This window comes from Engraulis encrasicolus, chromosome 9 (genome assembly GCF_034702125.1).
Source record: "Engraulis encrasicolus isolate BLACKSEA-1 chromosome 9, IST_EnEncr_1.0, whole genome shotgun sequence".
In the NCBI taxonomy this organism is placed as follows: Eukaryota; Metazoa; Chordata; class Actinopteri; order Clupeiformes; family Engraulidae; genus Engraulis; species Engraulis encrasicolus.
In genome coordinates this window covers 24,439,067-24,454,066 of record NC_085865.1, presented here as the reverse complement: position 1 = coordinate 24,454,066, position 15,000 = coordinate 24,439,067, and the positions used below count along the sequence as shown (strand labels likewise).

General features: G+C 44.8%; 1 protein-coding gene across 3 annotated transcripts in view; it reads left to right on the top strand.

Annotated features, from left to right (window-relative positions):
* LOC134455621 (guanine nucleotide exchange factor VAV3) overlaps positions 1 to 15,000 on the top strand; it is a 196,297-nt gene that overhangs the window by 10,123 nt on the left and 171,174 nt on the right. For all 3 annotated transcript variants that reach the window (XR_010036135.1, XM_063206800.1, XM_063206801.1), the window contains exon 2: positions 9,711 to 9,827. Coding sequence is in view for 2 of the 3 variants with exons in the window: in XM_063206800.1 (XP_063062870.1) it covers positions 9,711 to 9,827 (117 nt within the window). In the remaining variant the exon portion in view is untranslated. The remainder of the gene's footprint in view (positions 1 to 9,710; positions 9,828 to 15,000) is intronic.

Sequence of the window (15,000 nt, the reverse complement as noted above, 5' to 3'; positions counted from 1 at the left end):
GAGGTAGAATTGCCTAATGTTTTCATGCTTCGAGTTGTCATCATGCTTGGAGTAGTCATCTGCTTGCTCCTTGGCTTTGGCGATGGGTAACCTATAAATCGTTTTTTTTTTCTCTCATGGACATTCATGGTTTTCATGAGGGTGATGAGAAGTCATCCATTTGATTTCCAACCCAGATTTCCAACCCAGATCTCTGGGGTACTCTGGTCATGACGCCAAAGTCAGAGTACATCCACAACCCTGGTGATGGTCCATTGCAAACGGTAAAAGCATCATCACTGGGCATTTGTCCATCTCCTGAGTCCTGGCTCACCCATGCAGACAGGTCACCCTGCAGGCATGTCCACTCATCTGGCCAGAATGTGTTTCCTGTCCAAGCCCTGTTTGAGAATGTCAGAGGGATGACCCACGAACCAGTGGGTGAGGACGTACCATGCCACCCCTCCATAAATTAAGTAGGAGTAAAGGATATTGAAGTGAAGTGATAAAATTCAAAGTTTGTTTAGCAAATCAGTTCAGTGAGTCCACATTTTATTGTTGTTTTGATAGCACTAGTTGCACTTGCTAAATGTAAATATAAAGTTTATGTTTAGATTTTAATATATATTATATTACATTTTTATATATTATATCATTTTATGTGTTATAATTTAAGTACGACTTTAATACTTTAAAAGAGCGCTCTCTTTGGAGGTCCAAAACTTTTTAGTCCCAAGTTCAAAGCAAGAGCAAGGGGCTATAAATTGCAGTGTAAAATTCATTAGCCACACTTGCATTATCTCTTGGCATTAACACGCATTTGGCGCACTTCAACCCCTGAGTTATTGTACTGTTACAAAAGGTCAGGCACATTTGGATGCGTTCACTAAATGCCAATTACTTCAAGGTTTGCGAATGCGGCGTATCGAGTGCCGAGAAATACTCCCCGAAACCTCAGCAGTGCAGTGCTGCTCTGTGCCAGAGGGACTATTCATCCGTCCTGGAAGCCAAAACTCCTGCCTCATCCAGACAGATAAGATAAGTCGAGGTCCAGCAGTTCAGACTTTATACAATGGCCCTGGGAATTGCACTGGAGAGCCTAACGAATGTGGTGTAGTGTAGTGTAGCGTAGCATAGCGTGGTGTGGGCGTTTGCTAAGTAGCTTCATCGGTCCGCGCTGGTCTCTGGTCTGAGCTTCGGAGTGGACCCCTGGTCACGGGGAAAAAATCTCATCGTGGCTCCTTTCTGCCCCGTCAGCGGAATATTCGCCCACCACCGCGAGCTATAGTGTTTCCCAATCGCAACACAACTGCCTCCCGTCCTAGGTTTTTTAAATTGGCCGACGTGACACACTGCCCGTTCCCTCTGCTAACCCCATTATTTACATTCACTGAGTGAATAAACACATTTATGTCTTTTCCAGAAATATCGTTCCAGCTAACTACTCTAACAAGGTTGCTTCGTGTGTGTGTGTGTGTGTGTGTGTGTGTGTGTGTGTGTGTGTGTGTGTGTGTGTGTGTGTGTGTGTGTGTGTGTGTGTGTGTGTGTGTGTGTGTGTGTGTGTTCGTGTGTGTTCGTGTGCGTGCGTGCGTGCGTGTGCGTGCGTGCGTGCGCGTGTGTTTTACAGCCATACATGTCAGTAAGATGAGATAGGCGCCCTCCTAAATGTAATTTACCACCTCGGACTACATTAGAAAATAATTAAGCACCTAGCCCAGTATATTATTAACTATCATATTTCACACCTCATGACTGGACCTTATTGTGCAGTGTTGGAGCTATGGTGTGAAGAGGCATGGAAACTGTACCGTCACCTTTCTACTACACACACACACTAACACACACACAGACAGACACACACACATACACACACACACACACACACACACACACACACACACGCACACGCACATGCACACACACACACACACGCACACACGGACACGCACAGGCACACGCACATGTGCACACGCATGCACATACACACACACGCACACACACTAGCACACACACACACACACACACACACTAGCACACACACACACACACACACACACACACACACACACACACACACACACACACACACACACACACACACACACACACACACACACACACACACACACACACACACACGCACTTGCACACACACTTTAGCACACACACAGACTCCACACATTGTCAGACAGGAGCAGACCACCTCTGAGAGTGTAATTAAATCACTGCTCGGTGTCGTTCCCTCATCGGGCTACTGTAAGGTGAAAGCCCGGCTGCCGCCAATCGTTGTTCTGGTTAAATTGATGATGACCAGCAGATGACCTTAACGAGGATACTGAAGCCTGATGATCAGTGATTAGGTGTGTGTGTGTGTGTGTGTGTGTGTGTGTGTGTGTGTGTGTGTGTGTGTGTGTGTGTGTGTGTGTGTGTGTGTGTGTGTGTGTGTGTGTGTGTGTGTGTTTGTGAGGTGAGTGGGTGGCTAGGTGACCTTAACGAAGACACAGAATCATGATCAGTGATGAGGACTCTGTGTGTGTGTGTGTGTGTGTGTGCGTGTGTGTGTGTGTGTGTGTGTGTGTGTGCGTGCGTGCGCGCGCGCATGTGTGTGTGTTTGAATTGACACATCTTCAGTGATGAGCACTGTAGGGGAGGGTGACCTTAACGACGACACAGATCCCTGATCAGATTGACGGCGGCACGGAGCCGATTTGATCACCGAGCCGTGACACGCTTACCCTTTTACGACCGGACGGCATTACCGCGTTGCCATGACAACCCGCTAGCAGACGCGCAGCATACAAAAACCCTCCGCCATCACTCCTGAAGCTCATTTCCGAGTCTGAGCACACCGGCACACAGGAGCTCAATCGAGTAATAACCTGCCACGTGACTTTGAAAGCAAAAATAAAAAATGTGGGATTGTGCGCTATTTCCAGACGTGTACTCCTCGCTGTACTGAGCTCACCTTATTATCTCTCAGGGCCGGGCGGCGCCTTTGAAAACTGACACCTTGTTGCCTTGTTGCCTACTTAGGATACATTATGCAACACTTTACAAGGCTACAAAGTGAATAAAGAGTCAAATTTAGCGCTCATGCACCCTGGTACCTCACAGTATGTTATTATGCTAACGGTGCCCTCAGCCACACAGTACATTTCTCACTTCTCACATCAAATTCAGCACTCCTTGAGTTGGTCCTACTCTGTAAAGTTAAAGTATGTAGGATTGTGGACAGAGTAGGCATTGCAACTACGCTGTCCATTGCAACTATGTTGCTCATTCCCATATTGGATCTTTTCACAAATATTAACAAAATAACAAGATCTGACTAAAGTACAGTATGTTTTGCAGCTAAACATGTCTATTACTGGAAATTTAAAATGGCAGACATGGAGACGATCCACCTTTTTATGTGGGAAAGGTGCAGTGTTGAATAAATACTTTAAAATGTACTGTGCACACTCCAGAGAAGACAGGAGAGCATGCCCTTCCTCTCTTGTCTACCTCCTGAAACAGCACTGGGCCTGCTCAGTCAGGTTGTGCATCAGTTTAGATTCCTGTGGAGGGTGAACGAACATCCAGGACCAACTTGTGTGCGTGCGTGACTCTGTCTGTGCGTGTGTGTGCGTGTGTGTGAGTGAGTGCGTGCGTACGTGTGTGTGTCTGTGTCTGTGTGCACGCCTGCTGTGTGTTGGGTGGGCAGGCAGGCAGGCAGGAGGGCGGGCAGGCAGGCAGGCAGGCAGGCAGGAGGACGCACCATGGAAGCTATAGCCTCAGACATGGTTGCCTGGCAATTGGAGGGGACTTACAAGGTGTTTGTGTGTGCAGGGAAGCAGGCAGGCAGGCAAGGCAGGGAAGGCAGGTTGTCTAATGCAGGAACCAGCTCAGTGAAATGAGCTGTGGCAGCATTGGGCTTTCAGCGAGATTGTTAGCCAGCCAGCTCCCCACCTCTGCCTCATTTACCTCCACCTGATCCATCCCCCCTTCATCTCATCTGCTCTCCACCTTGGCTTCGCCTCGCCTCGCCATGTGTGTCTCTTCTGTCCCCCAGAAGCCAATTTAGTATCAGAGTGGGTTTGAAATGCATGGCATGCCTTATTTCCCTCTCTCTGGCTCTTGGTCTCTGTTTCACTTTCTATCTCTACCTCTACCTCAGCCTCCCTCTTACTTGTCTCAGACACTACCTCTCGCAGCCTGTTCCTCTCTATCTATCTCTCCTCCTCTCTCTTCCTTTCTCTTTTTGTCTTTTTCTCTTTCCGTCATTGCTTCTGACTCTCTCTCTCTCCCTCCCTCCCTCCCTCTCTCTCTCTCTCTCTCTCTCTCTCTCTCTCTCTCTTACTTGTCTCACACTACTTCTCTCTGCACGTTCCTCTCTATCTCTCTCTCCTCCTCTCTCTTCCTTTCTCTTTTTGTCTTTTTCTCTTTCCGTCATTGCTTCTGACTCTCTCTCCCTCCTTCCCTCTCTCTCTCTCTCTCTCTCTCTCTCTGTGTCCCCGAAGGTATCCCCTGAAAGAAAAGAAGGGACGAGCTGCTTTGATATCAAAACAGAATACATACATGTGTGAACACCAAATGGGTCTTTCTTTCTTTCCTCAGGCTGCTTTGCTTTGCGGGGCTGATTTACCTCCTTCTTCCCGCCTTGGGAGCTTCCTGTTACACACCGGCAAACCCCCCCCCAACACACCCACCCACCACCTAGCCTCAGCTCTGGCCTTGTAGGTTCGTCACGTACTGCATAGCACAATGGGAACATGGAGGGCGAGTGGTTTATCATTTTGAGCTTGACATGTAAGGATGAAAAACATGGGGGAAAGTGCCTGGAATAAATGTTACGAGGAACTTGCGTGGAAAGAAAAGATTTTGGTGTGTGTGTGTGTGTGTGGTGATACTAGGGCCCTGTGTTGTGTCAAACATGTCTCCGTGGTGTACTACACCCTGAGACAAGTTCCTGTACACAGACGGACACGTTAAGCTAGACTTGAGCTGCAGCTGAGCCTTCATTAAAAGCCAAAAAGAGTGTGAAGTTCTTACCGACGACTGAAACAGAGACACTATGCTATGTGATTTTTTTCTTTTAGTATCACTCTCAACAGGGTCGGAGTGAGCCCACTTCCTACGAAACCTGTTCAGAAAATGAGTTGAAAAAAGCTTTCAGAAAGAGTGTGTGAGAGAGTGATCAAAAGAGACAGAAAGAGAGACAGAGAGAAACAAGTCAACATGAGAGAACTAAAATGCTGCTACCGCAGACACCAGTTTGGCAAGAGACCAAGGAGGGAGGGAGGGATAGAGTGAGGGAAAGAGAGAGAGAGAGAGAGAGAGAGAGAGAGAGGTGGTAGATGCATGGTGATACAGCAATAGTCCCTTTGCTGTGTGCCTCAGAGAAGACCAATGTTAATTCAAGGGCCTCTTGTACTGATAAGGCCCCAGCTTCACAGGCGGCAGGGAGAGGCAGCGACAGAAGCAGAGGGAGCGGCATCAGGCAGTGCCACTGTGGTGTAGATATGGGCTAGCCGTCGTGCTGAGCTACCAAGCCTCCTTCTGTACTGCATGTTCGCGTAATATGGTGTTATATATATATATATATGGTGGGCTTTGGGACACACCTCACCGCCGCTCTCTCCCACCGTCTATTGTGCCTTTATTCCCCAGCCTACTCTCTCTCTCTCTCTCTCTCTCTCTCTCTCTCTCTCTCTCTCTCTCTCTCTCGCTCTCTTGCTCGCTCGCTCTTTCACTCTCTGTCTCTCTCTCTGTTTTTTTCTTTCTGTCTTTCTCTTTTTTTTCTCTCTCTCTCTCTCTCTCTCTCTCTCTCTCTCTCTCTCTCTCTCTCTCTCTCTCTCTATATATATATATATATGTATATCTTTCTCTCTCTCACTCTCACTCTTTCTTTCTTTCTCTCTCTCTCTCTCTCTCTCTCTCTCTCTCTCTCTCTCTCTCTCTCTCTCTCTCTCTCTCTCTCTCTCTCACACACACACACACAAACATTTAGCAGCCTATTGGTAGCTCATCTGGACGAAGCAGCTCATCTTGACAGGACACAGTAGCGCAGCCAGTCACTACAGGCGGCTGGACCACTCCATTAAGATAGGCATCGAGCGAGCGCACACTGGGGGCCAGAGGCCTACCCAGGCTGTGTGTGTGTGTTTTTGTGTGTGTGTTCATGCGTGTGTGTGTGTGTGTGTGTGTGTGTGTGTGTGTGTGTGTGTGTGTGTGTGTGTGTGTGTGTGTGTGTGTGTGTGTGTGTGTGTGTGTGTGTGTGTGTGCGTGTGTGTGCGTGTGTGTGCATACAGCGCCGCCAGTTAGTATTGGCACCCTTTAATTTTATTTACAAAGTGTGCAATATATCCAGAAATACATGGAAATATACACAACTTTTAACATCAGGATCTTTTAATTGAACATTATAAGATATTTAGAATCGCCAAGTATTTATTTCCAAATGCATTTTGTAATTTCAAGCAAAAACCCGAAAAAGGGCATGTCCAGGAATATTGGCACCCCTCCTTCAAGGGTTATTAGACAGCAATGGCAGCCTCCGAAGGTTTTGGTTTTCATCAATGACTGTGTTCTTTCATTTTACATCCAATCCACTGTGCATTTGGATGTGTTCTTTGGGGTTTTGTCTTGCTGGAGTGCACACGATGTTCAACTCAAACCAAGTGTTCTTGCCATGGTTACACATTTTCCTGTAAATGATGATACCTGTCATGTCATGATGCCTGTCATGATACCTGTGATACGGTCAAAGCCTCCAATACCTGGTGCAACAATGGGGTGACATAATATTATGGATCGGACACCATGCTTGATTTTTGGTAGGGTGTCCTTTTCCTTAAAGACTTTCTTGCAGAGTATGCAAACATGCTGTTTGTGTAAGTCACTGAAAAACTGTGCTATTGCTTCATCTGACCTTAAAACATTATTAAAAGGGCTGTGCTATGCCTGTATTTTCTCATACAGCCGTCAGGTGTTCCCTGTTATGACTTTTATTAAGCAATGTGGTCTGCCTTGGTCTCCAACCAAAAGGCACTACTTTGTGTAGTGTTTAACACGGGGTGCTCATTGAAAAAAACTACCCAAAACAGTTCACAGTTGACAGTCAGGGCTGTAGATGTTAGCTCCTGTGTTTTTTCATTATTTGCACCGACTTCCAAATACTTTTATCATAATTTCTTCCCCTACCCCCCACATCCAAGGATGTTCTCTACAGCTCCATGTTTGGCAGATTTCTGAATAACTCAACAGTGTTGAAAATGTTATACCAAGGTCTTTTCAGATGACCTTTAATTATTTGGAGGTCTTGTTTTTGCAAATGATAGTATTCGTGGTGTCCTCAGGCAGGTCCTCTGTCTTCACATTGGTGAAAGACACACAAGCTGTAACACATGGTTATTTAAACACAAGTATTATAATTCCTTGCCTAATTCATGTTCTATGGTCAAAAGCAAGTAGTCAAAGGTGATTCCCATTTGCGATTTACCATAATTGAGTCAAATTAGGTTTCCACAATGGTATCCAGTAAAGGGTGCCAATACCAGTGATCCAGGGAGCTTTGCCGTCTTCAATTTTTTCCCTCTCATAGTTTAGTATTTAATGCTGTTGATTATTTTTACATTAGTATCAACCACAAGCTATCTATAGAAAAATCATGGTTGACCTTATTATTTGTTGTCTGGAGATATGTCCCATAATGTACTTAAACTTCAAGGGTGCCAATAGTAACTGGCACCACTGTATGTGTGAGGCCTACCCAGACTGTGAGTGTGTGTTTGTGTTTGTTGCGTATCATTTCCTGCTTTCGAATCCTTCACTCAACGGTCTTCTGGCACTTGGTGATCTTGATCTTGATCTCACTCCCTCCACAGTTGCTAAGCTGGGGCTGGGGCTGCACAGTAGCTCTGTCACGCTGGCGATAAAGTGTAACACTATCTCGGAGTTGGCTTGGCTTCTCCCATGCTGACTTGTATAAGTGATATATGCTGTGTACACTCATCACTAAATCTGTGAGCAACCGTAGTGCGGTTATAGCGTTTGCATTTTTTTTTGTCCGCTTGATTTTATCATTTTCTAAAATAAATGTAAGGAACTGATTGCTTTTCTACTTTATGATTGTTTCATAGCCATTCCTATTGATTCAAACTGTTACAGTAAATGCGATGCAATGGCTTGAATTTAAAATAGACATTGTTAAAGTAATTTGATTGGCCAGGTGGTTGTCGTCAGCATGGCTTTAAGGTTTGTTTTATGGCTTCCTATTACGCAAAGTACACCCCTGCAATCCCTCTGTGAGACAGAACACTGCTGCTTATCCAAATCTTGATTGTATAGATGAGAAGCAATTTCTTTTTGCTTCCGTTTCAGCCCAGTGCAGGTTGTGGCAGTGAACCTCTTCTTTTCCTTCATTTGGAAATAAATAAATAAATAAACCTGTCTGTCTGTTTTAATTGAGCTCGGTCGAGTGCTGACGCTGAACTAAGCGTTCTCCGGGGACGAACGTGCGCTGGCTAAAGCCCAAGTCCGTTAGCTCATTATTTCTGAGAGAGAAATCAGAGCTGGAAAGTCCCTAAAACCAACACATACCAAAAAAAAGGAAGATATTTCCCTGAGCGATTTCCCCTTGTGTTCAGATGTGTCAGGGCGGTTCAGCTGTGGGGGCCCTCGTCCCTTTCAAATGAAGTGCCGGAGAAATACATCCAATTAACCTCACTGTCCACTCATCGTAAATCAGATCGCATGGCGGCTCTGTCAGGCACAGACACAGGCACAGGCTAAGCTATAGCCCATTGTTTTGAGTGCTTGTCAAAGTGTAGAGTAAACCAGATTCTAGCCTCTGTGGCCTTTCTCTGTTTCTCTTTTTTCTCTCTTTCTCTCTCTTTCACACACTCTCTCTCTCTCTCTCTCTCTCTCTCTCTCTCTCTCTCTCTCTCTCTCTCTCTCTCTCTCTCTCTCTCTGCTCACGAAGTCCAGATCCAAGGCGATTGCTGCCTCCACCAGACACGTTGCGGCCAGTTGTCTAGGGCTGGGCTCTAGCAGTCATAACATTGCCGGGGCTATAGCCGGGGCTGGGCGTTTGTGAGCGTTCCCGTGCTGGGTGATTAACCCACGCTGTTTCTTTTGTGGTGGAGGCTCTATCCAAATAAAGGGGGATTTGTTCCTGAGGCAATTTCTCCGATGGTCTAGACAAAATCCAAACTTTTCCACATCAGCCAGCCTTCTCCCTCTCTGCCTCTCCCTCTGTCTCACTCTCCCTCACTCTTGTCATCCCGTTAAAGTACATTCGTGATCATGTTTGTATGTTTGTCTAACACTTGAAGCCACAGTTACAGTAAATTGCAACACTTTATTGCACCCTCCATGAGTGTTTATGTTTTTGTGTACATTTATATCTATAATGGTACCTTTCGTCCGCCCTGAAATATGATGCTTTGTTTGAGTGTAGCGTTTGAGGTTTTGCTAAATCACTGTGGTTTTCACGGTTATTTAACGCTTACCATAGGCAACAGATGTAATGTTTGTCTTCTCTCCAGTAGTACTGTGCACATTTGTTTTTTTTCTTCTCCTGTGCTGTGTTTTACTATACAAAGAACAAATCATGCTAGTGCTCTGCTTTCTTCTTTCCTGTTTTTTTGCAAGTAAAATATGACTTTTTTTCCTTCTTCAGTGCACCGTTTTACTATACATAGAACGAATCATGCCAATGTTCTGCTGTCGTCTCTCCTGTGTTTCCGTAGTTCCTGTGCTTGAAGAACATCCGGACGTTCCTCAGCGCCTGCTCGGAGATCTTTGGCATGAAGAAGAGCGAGCTGTTCGAGGCCTTTGACCTCTTTGACCTGCGGGACTTTGGGAAGGTAAGCTAAGCTTCATGTTACTCAGCTGGTTCCCAAACTAGGGGTCGGGGCCCCTATGTTGGGACGGGAGGTCACGGAGGTAATGCAGGGGGCTCTAAGGCAGAAGGCAAAACCATGGGTTAACAGTGAACACAATTTCATGAATTGGTTAGCAAAAGTGCATTTATTTACTTTTCCTGCAAATTTCAAGTTAAAATCTAGCAATAATGAATGGAAAAAAAACGTTTCGGTGTTTGAAATAGGAGAGGGTGGTGGTGTTGTGATTATATTCTTGGGTCTAAAAGGGGGTCCCTGCAGAAAAAAAGTTTAGGAACAGCTAATGTAACTGAACTGGTTTCATTTCCAAAGCTTCAAACCCACATAGCTTCCCACCGACTTGTCAAATGTGGCAATGCAATGACTAGTTCCTGGAAATCGCCTCAGCCTAAAGGCAGTGACTCAAAAGCTTAAGAGAGTCTACCCCTACATTGTGGTTATTATAGAATTATTTCAGGCATACTGAGAGCAGTGTTGGCGAGAAATTGCATCAGAGATTTTAAATCCCATTTATGGAGATGCTGTACTGTAGAAGATCCTATCTGTTTGAGGAAGGGTGATGGACATATTGGCGCTATAAGGGTTTGTTGTTGTTGATATTTTGTTTGTATTTACATCATCAACAATGTTGTTATTGATATTTTGTTCGTGATTTCATGGAGTTATGCGCGACGATAAACAAAATTCTCCCTCGTAGTCCCTGCCCTCTGTATACAGTATAGTTGGGGTGCTTGTGTTTAGAAGCTGGCGGTGCAGCTCAGGCTGAAGATGCTGCTGGCATTTTAATATGGTCTGCATTTGGTTTAATTAAGAAGCATTGGAGCACAACAGGGATGATGGGCCCCAAGTCCAGGGATGTGTGTGTGTGTGTGTGTGTGTGTGTGTGTGTGTGTGTGTGTGTGTGTGTGTGTGTGTGTGTGTGTGTGTGTGTGTGTGTGTGTGTGTGTGTGTGTGTGTGTGTGTGTGTGTGTGTGTGTGTGTGTGTTCTGTTTCTATTGAGATTCCCCTCGTATTACCTCGCCAGAATTTTTTGCATTTTTCAGTTCATATTTGTTTATGTGTGTGTGTGAGAGAGAGCGAGAGATAGAGGGAGAGCGAGAGAGCTAGAGTTTGTGTTTGCGTGCCTGTGTATGTGTGTGAGTGTTGTCACCTGTGCTGTTGACAAGTCGAGCATGTTAAAACTGCATCACTTTGGTAGCCTAAGAAGGAAATGTTGGATGCCCTGTGCGCATGAGAAAAAGATTCAGGTCTTTCTCAACGGTTCACTTCCTCCTTGTTTGATGTGATTTTTTGTGGTGACTTAACTCTTTGAGGAGCAAACATAAACATATGTGTACAAATGTGTGAGCATGCAGCGTAAACAAGCGGTCTCAGTCACTGTATGTGAGTGACTTTTTGTGTTTTTGTGTGTCTTTGTTGATGCTTTTTCTGTGTTCCACATGTACATGTATGCCAGTTCGGGAAAACAATTGTGTGTGTGTGTGCGTGCGTGCGTGCGTGCGTGCGTGCGTGCGTGCGTGCGTGCGTGCGTGCGTGTGTGTGTGTGTGTGTGCGCGTGTGCGTGCGCATGTGTGTTCGTGTGACTGTGCCAGTCAGTCAGTAAATCAGTCTGTCTGTCTGTCTGTCTGTCAGTCAGTCTCTCAGTGACATCTCCAGTAATGGCTTTGGCAGCTGTGACGCCTAAGGCCTAAATGCCAGTCCTAATCAATAGCACCCAGAGATAGCAGATGCTTCCAGCCTTCCAATGAGCGTGACCTTTAACCCTAAGTTCCCACCTAACGGTCTAATGGTCGACAAGCATGCCAGAAACAACAGCAGCTTCCTGTTACTAGACATTTAGACTACTCGACAAACCCCAAGAACCACTCACACAGTCTTACACAGTCACAGTCACATGCTTGCTATTTCTTCTGTGCACTTTACGTCAGATTTCAATACTCTGAATGACCAACAATGAGGCATAATGTATATCACTCTGTGAACAGTCCGTCACTCTTTTGTATTGGAACTAGTTTTTCGACATTCTGAGGTACTTAATATACTGGATGGATATTGGATGGTTTGCACATTTTTCAATAGACAGGATTGGAAAACGCTCTTGCATTTACCACCATCTACACACACACTCACACGCACACACACACACACACACACACACACACACACACACACACACACACACACACACACACACACACACACACACACACACACACACACACACACACACACACACACACACACACACACACACACACACACACACACACACACACTGAGCGTGTTTGCTTTTCACACATCTGCGGCTCATTCTCCTGCTCACTCAAGTGTCTTAACATCTCCCCTGCGCTCTCTCTCTCTCTCTCTCTCTCTCTCTCTCTCTCTCTCTCTCTCTCTCTCTCTCTCTCTCTCTCTCTCTCTCTCTCTCTCTCGTCATGCTGAATTAAGTCATTTTTAATGAAGGCGCTATTGGATGGCAATCAAAGGATTTCCCATGTAGGCGCGTGGTGCACCCTGCGCAGCGGATCGTATGCTGGTGTGCAAATTTAGCATTCAATTTATTTCATCCATGAGTGACATACAGAGCGCAGGCTAAACGCGAGGCTCATTTGCCTATCTCTTATGTGGCTATACATGCAGAATGAAATGAGGCTGATTTGATTAATTGATATTGAAATTTTTGAAGCTTTCAACAGAAGACGGTTCTGTGTTTCTATTGGATTTATCACTTTTTAAGCGCTTTTTAAAAAAATAAACTGTGTCAGATTATTTCTTTTTTTCCGAAGCACAATTTCCGAGTCCTTGTTTCTGGGTTGTGTTGTACGGCTGTGTTTGCTGTGTGCTGTTGAATGAGTGTGTTGCATGTCTCTGGGGACTGTCCCCATTTCTGGTGGTCTTTCCCCGGTAAAATGCGCTAAAACCCACTTTCTCCTCGGAAGGGATGCGTGATTATTTGCAATGGTGACGTTATATCAATGACATGATCAATAACCAAGTAAGGACTGAAGTAAAAGTAAATTTTTTTTTAAAGTAAATTGAAGGGTTTTTTGGTATATCAAATGCCACTTTCTGATGAATGTTTTTTCTCTTTTCTTTCTTTCCTACATGTTTGAAATAAAATTTAGATTCAATTAGTTCATGATTATCAATCCTGCACATATTTACCTGATTTTCTGAAGCCATTGTCATTGTGACAAAAAAGGTTTTGTATGGTGATGGTTTGTCCTTTGCTTCAGTTTGATTTTGCTTTTGTGCGATGTCTATGAAGATTTAAGCTTCAGGTTTAAAGGTTTACATCCAGTTGCTCTCTCTAGTTGTGTCAGGAAACACATTGTGCAAATAGAGATAGTTTTTACCATGTTGTGCAGCCCCACTCCCCAGTTGCTGTGCTTAAAAGTACTTACAGTAGGACTATGTTCTGAGATTTATGTGTTATTATGCTTTGTTTGAACAAAGTATGTTCATCTGACCGCCGGTCATTCCACACGTTTTTTTTTGCGAAATAACGACGTTTTCAATCCAGATGCTCACACAGTGTCATATCACCCAGTCCTATTCAATGGTTGCTGCATCTAACATGACTTATTTTGATGATACTGACTGCTGTACTGTAGGGTTTTTTGTGAGCAAAGTGTGCCCAGTTTTCATCTGCAGGCTGAAATGGACATTCTTTTTCAAGCTTCACTGAATAGTACTTTACAGGAGATTGGTAAAAGGGACAGAAAGTCATTTCCTTTTTCCTACTGTCATGTTTCTCTTTTTCTTTTCCATGCATGGCAGTACTAAAATGCACAGAAGTTTTTTCTAGATTCACGAGTGCCTTCCAACATGGTTCAGCTTGCATGAGACCTCTCAGATTCGTTAATGCACTAACCATGAAGACGGTAAAAAATAGAAACAGAAGAAGAAATCAGAGACGGCATCAAGTCAACCACACTCGGCATTACTTCTTCCGTGTGTCGGCCTAAAAAATAGACATGATGGAAGATGCTAAATAAAACATCCATTCTGTTGCTTGCATTCATTTAAGGCTTTTATTGGAAAGTAATGTCGACAGTCCTCAAGAGAATAAGATGGAGGAGAGTGGAAAAGGGTGGTATTTAGAGAGTTGGGTGAAGATGGAGAGAGCATGCATGGGGAGGGAAATGGAGATAAAGAAAGAAAGCAAACGAGAGAGAGAGAGGAAGTAGAAGAGGGGTTAAGAATAAAGCAAAGAGGCAGAGAGTAGTTGAACATGGTTTCACAATCCCCCTCTCTCCCCCACTCTCACAAAAGACATTTCTTGCATTAAAAGCATGTTGAACACACTGGTTTTCACATGCCAGACCTTCTTAAAGCAGGACTAAGTGGTTGTTTCAATCTTAAGACAACTGTTTCCAAAATTGTTTCTGTGCTTCGTCAATTCCCAAGGGGTTGAATGTCACTGAATGTCTGAATTTACTTTTCAGCCGGCCATGCATTATAATTGCTCCATGCAAGGAGGTAGCTGAATAGGAAAAATGTCAGTGTTAGCAGAGATGATTAATATAAGGTAGACAGTTTGTAAGGAGTTTCTTTTGGAATCCATGTGGTGTATGGTTCTCAGCTGCTACTCTATGTTAACCATGCCCTTTTAGGAGACTGTAGGAGACTAGGAGAATGAATGGAGTTCAATGGAACGTCACACCTATTTAGGAGACTGGATCTGATCTCACTTTGTTGCATTGGTGACACGTGGTATGTCATGGAGGAGAATGTGGGAGAGCACTGGTTAATTACGCCCCCCCCCTCCCTCCCAAACAGGTACGCATAGGCCTATTTGTTTCTATTTACTCAGTGTTGCTTTGAAACTGCTCTCCACGAGTCTACAGCAGGATATGCGTATGTGCCAGCTTGCCGGAGCTGTTGTATCAGGTGCACACATGTGTAATAAAGGTTCAACATAGGGCAGGAGACCAACATCAGAGGCTGCTTTGTGCTCTTCTGCTCAGTGGCAGGCACACAGGCTTTAAGGTACACAGCAATGCTGACCAATAAGATGCTTCTCCATTGGTTGTAAGATTTAGAGCACCAATCAAAGGCATTTGTACTAATTACCCTTTGGCACAACCTTCACCCACCTCCAGTAAATCTGTCTGGCAATGGAGTTTGCTTTCTC